This window comes from Jatropha curcas, unplaced genomic scaffold (assembly GCF_041381405.1).
Source record: "Jatropha curcas cultivar XTBG-Jc1 unplaced genomic scaffold, XTBG_Jcur_1.0 HiC_scaffold_214_pilon, whole genome shotgun sequence".
NCBI lineage: Eukaryota > Viridiplantae > Streptophyta > Magnoliopsida > Malpighiales > Euphorbiaceae > Jatropha > Jatropha curcas.
Window position 1 is genome coordinate 1 of NW_028322415.1, and position 7178 is coordinate 7178.

At 26.8% G+C, this 7178-nt stretch overlaps 1 protein-coding gene across 1 annotated transcript; it reads left to right on the top strand.

Annotated features, from left to right (window-relative positions):
• The first annotated feature begins 5275 nt into the window (after positions 1-5275).
• On the top strand, positions 5276-7174 carry LOC149491948 (2-oxoglutarate-dependent dioxygenase 19-like). Its single transcript, XM_089716946.1, has 4 exons — positions 5276-5468; positions 5897-6117; positions 6312-6639; positions 6720-7174. Exons 1-4 carry the CDS (start codon positions 5316-5318, stop codon positions 6960-6962), a joined length of 945 nt encoding a protein of 314 aa, XP_089573072.1. The 5' UTR covers positions 5276-5315; the 3' UTR covers positions 6963-7174.
• The last annotated feature ends 4 nt before the right edge of the window (positions 7175-7178 follow it).

Consider the following 7178-nt stretch of genomic DNA (forward strand, 5'->3'; position numbering starts at 1 on the left):
CTTAATTGATTTTGATGTTGAAGTTGTTGGTGTCTTCTATGTTGCATATAACTTCCTCAAATGGTTACACTTTTTCAGATCCACTTCCGAGATCGCCAACTCTATTGACTGGACGTGGAAATCGTGTTAAAGAAAGAGTGGTTCATGGGTTTTCTCTCTCACACACTGCATTTCCAATGTGTTTTTGAGAGAAACAGGTAGCTTGATTAAGTTAACCTAAGATTATATGTGAGACCCACTGAAATTAATATTTTATTAAAATTTTAAGATTAATTGCAATATAAATATCAAATTAGAGTGCAATTGCAAAAGGTAATAAAATTCAGGATAAACTAATATATTAGGCTAACTAAATATACATATACATAGCATATCCGATCATGAATTTCAAAGCCTTTTTTCCATTTATGTTTTCTTTTTTTAAGTAATAAATAATATAAGCTTTTTTTTTTCTCATTCTCCTTTGAAGATAACGTAAAAAAGAAATCAATCGTCCAAAGATGAGAGCACTTATTAAGAGAGTGGTTTAAAGTTTTTATAGATGATTAAGAAAGCAATTAAATATATAAAGTCATGATATCTGTTAAGAGAATAAAAGCTTTTGACTAGTAGCATACATAAATAGACCTTGTATTATATAATCAAATATTATTGTATATTATTATTTTTAACTTTGAATATAAAGTTACACAAATAATTGTACTTCCTGCGTGGATACTTAAATATTATTTTAATAATTATTGTAGTTAATTATATTATTATTTTTTATAAACTATTATAAACTAATTATTTAGGAAAAAACAATGAAACTATACTTGAAATAAATCAGTAACGGTAGATATCAAAATAATTTTTAATAATTAGAGAAAATTAAAACATAATTTGTAATAACATAAATATTTTTAAATATATTCTTAATTAATTGTACATTTTAGTTATACAAAGGTAGACAATATTATTATGATTAAGCTGATAATGTAAATGGACAAACTCCTTATATATAGCAAATGAAGTAATTAATAATATTTAGAACATCCAAATGCCAAATTAGAGGGGGATGAATTTTTTGCAAGTTAACATATACCATTTCAAACTTAACATATAACATTTAATTATATATATATATATATATATATATATATATATATATATATCTATTAATTACTTTTCTACTTAAAATATTATTTTTTGCAAAATAAATTATTCAATTAAAATCTATATATATGTATGTATATAATTTTTTAATTTAAAAAGATAGATACGACTTTTTAAAAAATCATAATTATATACTTATTTAATATTTTATATATCTACTATTTTCTATTAATATTAAATAAATTTAGAAAAAAATAAATTATCCAATAAAAAAAACATATAGATCAAGAAATAACTTTTAGTTTTAATAGATAGAAATAGTTTTATTGAAAAATCAGTAATAACTATCTAGTTATTTAATAATTTATATATCCATTTTTTTCTATTAATATTATATAAATTTTAAGAGATAGATATTTTTGTGAGAAAAAAAATAAAGAAGCATATATATACACACACACTAGTGTTCAAGAACGTGCTGTGCACATTGTTACTCGTTGAACATGTCTGTTAGAATGATTATTTATAATATATTTTTTCATATATTTTTATTAACTTTTACAAAGATAATATGAAAATTTAATATTTTATTACATCTATAAAAATAGGTGCAAACCATTATCTTACATATCTAGTATTTGATGAAAAATTTTAATAATTTTTTATAATAGATTTTTTTACAAAATGGAATAGTTACAAAATTGAAAATAAACAACTATTTGATCCAAGATCTAGTCATATATAAAAATAAATACATATATAAATTATTGGTAATCAAATTCAAATTTTTTTGTAATAGTATACCAAAATTAAAAAAAAATCAAAATGCAGTGAAAATAGAATCTGCTTAAGAACAGAAAAGGAAGTGCAAGCATACAAAAGGATGTGCCGGAGAAGAGATATGCAGTGAAAATAGAATCTGAATTTTGGTTATAATTTTAGCAACGCATAAAAATTCTGTTGCTAACTCGTTTGTACAACGAACTCAAGCAGGAAAAAAAAAAAAATTTAGGTTATATTTTTAGAAACGGAAAAAGATTCGTTGCTAGCATACTTATAGAACCCTTTATCAATTGTTAGCAACAGAAGAAAAAAGAAACAAGATTTGTTAATTAATTAAAGTAATATAAAATCAATTTAGGTTATAATTTTAGAAACGAATAAAAGTTCTGTTGCTAACACAGTTATAGAACCCTTCAACTGTTAGCAACAGAAAAATAATGAAACAATATTTGTTAATTAATAAAAATAATATGATTAAGGAAACTAATATAATCAATCTAATTAAAATCGTTTAATTAGGATGTGACTAAATTATCATTAATGATATTGTTAATCAACCGATAAAATACAAATAAAATTTGAAATTTCTATACAAACAAAAAAATTATGATTTATGCACACCAATGCATAATCTAGTGACTTAACAATAAATTCAAATTCGAATCTTCTTTCTCCTATATTCAAAAAATAATTATGATTATTATATTATAATTTAAATATCGAAATTTCCATGGTTCCATCGAAATACTTGAAAATAAAAATAAAAAATATTATCATGACAAGTATTAATCTTACAATCAAAATAAAATTTAAAAAAAAAGAAGAAAGAAAAGAGAAGTGGAAAAGCAAGCATACCAAAAGATGCACCACGGAAGAGATATGCAATGAATTTCAGGTTTCTGCAAATGTTTTGGTTATAAATTTAGCAACGGATCGAAATTCCGTTGCTAACCGTTTGCAAATCCTTTGAATAATGAAACAGAATTTATTAATTAATTAAAATCAATTTAGGTTGTAGTTTTAGAAATGGAAAAAATTCCGTTGTAATCCGTAAGTAGAATCCTTTGTCAAGTTTGTAACGAATCTATAAATCTATAAATTTATAACTCTAAACACAAACAAAAAGGTTGAAGGGATTACTAAATTATAAGAAATATAATAAAAACTATTCTATTAACTTATAAAAAGAGAGAGTTAATACTTACCACAAGGAAAAAAACATGATTGTATCCTTAATAATCCCAAAATTAGCAAAATCTTGAAGTAATAATTCTTGATAGTCAAAAGAAACAAATTCTTGATAGCGAAAACAATTAAAACTTGATAGTCAAAAGCGATTAAAACTAAACATATATATAGTTGTATGGTAGAATAAATTCCTAATTAATATTAATATAATAAAAATAATAAATTGATACTATAATTAAAATAGGATTATATTAAACTTTCTAATAAAATTTAGATTCAAATAGGAATAAAAAGCCAATAAAATTAAAAGTTTTCTAATTAACAAATAACTAAATTATCCTTATTGTTAGCAATTAAATTAAAAGTTCATAAGGGGCGTTTTAGGGACCCAATATTTCCCATTCATACTTATATATATATTAGTTTTATGTTATCTTAAAATAAATTTGAAAAAAAATAAAGTTTTCCAATTAAAATGTAGATAGGATAAAAGATAATAGTATTGCTTATAATTAGAAAACATAGTTAATTGATGAATATAATTTTTGAAAAAAAAGGGATAAGTATCTGGTTATTTATGTATTTAGAAATAAATAAATTTGAAAAATAGAGAAGAAAAAATAAATAAGGATCACAGTGGTGGTAGCAAATATAATGTAACTATTAACCATAAGAAATAAGAAATTAACTATAAGTAGTACTGAGAAATAAGAAATTCATGACCAAAATAATCTTTTTTTTTGTAGAAAACCAAAATCTACAAATTGAATAAATAACTATAATCTTCTAAAGGCAAAAAAAGTTGTGTACAATGTTTATGATCATCGATGTGATAAAATCAGTTCATCTATTTGAGGGGTACAACTTATGTATATGGAAGGTATCCAAAGTCTTTAAACAATCTTTCTCACTCAATATTTAGAAAACAAAGAAGATCACAAAGAAGATCCTTACTTCATCGTGAGACTCTCGGCTTCTTCATCTAAAGTCTTCTTTACTCCTTCGTTCATTGCTATCATTGTATCCTCTTTGTTGCCTTTGCTCTTTTAACTTGTACGTGTATAATCTTCTCTATTGATGCATCGACCAATCTGCAATGCATGTGTCCAAATTAACCCATTTCCACCTTCCTACGAATGCATCCGATTTCTATGTGGTTATTGCTTGTACTATTACATATTCATCTTTAGATCTCACATTTCCTACTCATTTGGCGATATTTAATATTTTTAATTGCCATAATCAACCATAATTAGTCTTATAGTAGAACTCTCCTTCAATTTAGTGGAAACCTGGAACTTTATTTATGATACTATATTGCCATATTTATCCATTTCAATGTCTCAGATCAAACAGTACATGTTATCATCGGATGACTGACAATGCAATTTAAAAAATAAAAAACTAAAAAAAAAAGTTGTAAAAAGAAAAACAAAAATTCAAAACTTTTAAGGAAAAAGTTGAGATGAGAACATTTAATAGGTATGTTATCCAAATCAGGGGTGAAAGTAATAGATAATGTGAGAAAGAGAATCATAAAAGTATAAGAATAAAAACTACCTTAATTTTGATAGCTACCTGCTTAGAAAGAAAATATTTAATTAGAAACAATAAAAAGCTTAATAAAAAACAGGTAATAAAACCAATTGCCATCAATCATTCACAGAATTAAATTGAAATGTGGTTTACAGATGCAAAAAGAAAAAAAAAAAAAAAAAAGAAAAGAATAGGAAACCAAAAAACAATGGAAATGATAAAGATGACTTTCTCCCATTTTTGCCCTTTCTTTTTAGAGATAACGTAAAAAAAAAATCAATTTGACAAATTTAATCCCCACAGATGAAGGCATAACTTTGATTCGAGAAAGTGCACTTACTAAGAGAGTGTTTAAAGTTTTTAGATATTAGTTAAGAAAGCAACGATACCTATAAATTACAACAAAATATGCATTAATTTGATTAAATTATATTTTATCTCACATTAGTATTTTATTTATTGTATTTAATATAAATAAAGTCAAAATTGGAAAATATTTATTATTTACTCCTTGAAATTTCCAAAGTAACATGCATTACATATAATTAATTAATTCAATATAATTAAGCTATGTAGGTAGGTATATTAGACCATAACATACTTAGAGTTACATGCCTATAAATAGCATTCAATGCAGTTGTCTTTGCATAATATTCTTCACTTGTTTAATTATCTAGGCAATCTCTCTCTCATACGTTATATAGACAGACACAATGGTTGAAACTAACGAGAAGGATTCTTTTTCAGGAGAGGATGAGACTATCCCTCTTATTGATTACTCAATGCTTGTCTCTGCTGATCCACTTCTTCAGTCTCAGGCTGTACAAGACCTAGCCAGAGCCTGTCTTCACTTTGGCTTCTTCACTGTATGCAAAATCATGCTTGCTTTTTCCTTTTTCTTTTTCAAACAGTTACCCATATAATATCTTCCTTTTTTTTTTTTATTTTTTTAATTACCATGTTGTGATTGTCCTCTGCCATTTTCATTTCACCGTATCAAATTCGCCTAATCAGAGTAATTCTCATTATGTATGCACTTTTTGCAGTTACCTTGAATATCCCCATGTATCATTTGGGTATTAAGATTATTTTAGTTTCGAGGTTCATGGCTGCTTCTCCTACGAGTGATTGTTAATTTGTTATTATATATAATATGAAACCTTACGATCTTCGCAAACTATAATTAGTAAATAAAATATTAATGATGTTGTTTCAGTTACTATTGCATGGAAATTAAAAAATAGAAAACGGTATGTGATAAACTAATATATCGAAGCAAATGATACACGTGCAGGTGACAAACCATACAGTACCAGACACAGTGATTAAAGGAGTGATAGATAAGCTCTTTGAGTTCTTCGATCTGCCTGAGGATGAGAAGCTCAAGTACGATACTAAAGATCCCAGAGATTTAATCAGGTGGGGCAAAGGCAACCTTAACCAGGTTAGCAGGGAATTCATCAAGGTGGCAGTGCGTCCTACCTTTCATTGCCCTCCTAATCCTCCTGGTTTAAGGTATACAAATAAATAATTTTTCCATTGCAACAATTTTTATAACGCAGCTAGAAGTCTAGAATTTAAAAGAAAAAAAAGAAAAAAAAGAGAAAAGAAAGCTACTCTAACTACCATGTTAAGTGTTAACCATCTGCCTCTAATTGCTAATAAAATTTTACAAGCACTAAATATTTGTTTTTTTTTTTCTTTCAAAGTGAGAGTTTACTGGAATATAGCACAAAAGTGAGAGAGCTGGGAATTGGACTACTTGGAGGGATTTCAAGAGCTTTAGGACTTGAACAACACTACATAGAGAGGAAAATGAAGTTGGAATCAGGCTATGATTTCTTTACTGCAAATGACTATCCATCACGCAAAAATTCTGAAAATCGACTCGGTCAATTCGCTCATATTGATCCCAGTCTTCTTATTCTCATAATCCAAAATGTGAGCGGTGGCTTGCAAGTCCAGCATAATGGCAAATGGCTGAACGTAAATCTTAAGCCTAACTGGATTTTTGTTAATGTTGCTGATCATCTTGAGGTATTGTTACTTCTCATTCTTTTATATTATGATCAATTTGAAAAAAAAAAAAAAAAAGGCCCTTATCTTTTGTTTTACAGATTTTAACAAATGGAAAATACAAGAGTGCCTTACATCGAGTGGTGGTGAATAATGAAGTCAGAAGGGTAACTCTACCTCTATTCTTGGGACCATCATTGGACACAGTTGTGACGCCTGCACCAGAGTTTACAGACGATGGCCACCCACCTGCATATCTTGGGATGACCTACAAACAATACTTGGAATATAACCAATTCCATGTCATTGATGGAAAGTCATGCCTCAACCAGATTCGACTCTGAAACATCATCAATAATTTTCTATCATTTACTGTTTTGGTTTTAAGTGAAGCTTTTAGTTCTTATTAGGGTTTATCTTCAGTTTATGCTCCAACCGATTATTCAGATATACGATCTAAGGAAACTACATGCCGTTTATTCATGGGTGGAGCAACCCTTTTATTCTTGTTTATGCTTATCCTATATGATTGTTGTGGTTTAAATAAAGCTTTGGAGGAG

Bases quoted from the DNA above. Each gene is read 5' to 3' on its own strand.
- LOC149491948 (XM_089716946.1), top strand. From the start codon at position 5,316: ATGGTTGAAACTAACGAGAAGGATTCTTTTTCAGGAGAGGATGAGACT. The intron at 5,469-5,896 runs GTATGCAAAATC...ATACACGTGCAG, and splicing joins TTCACTTTGGCTTCTTCACT to GTGACAAACCATACAGTACC. The intron at 6,118-6,311 runs GTATACAAATAA...TTTCTTTCAAAG, and splicing joins CCTAATCCTCCTGGTTTAAG to TGAGAGTTTACTGGAATATA.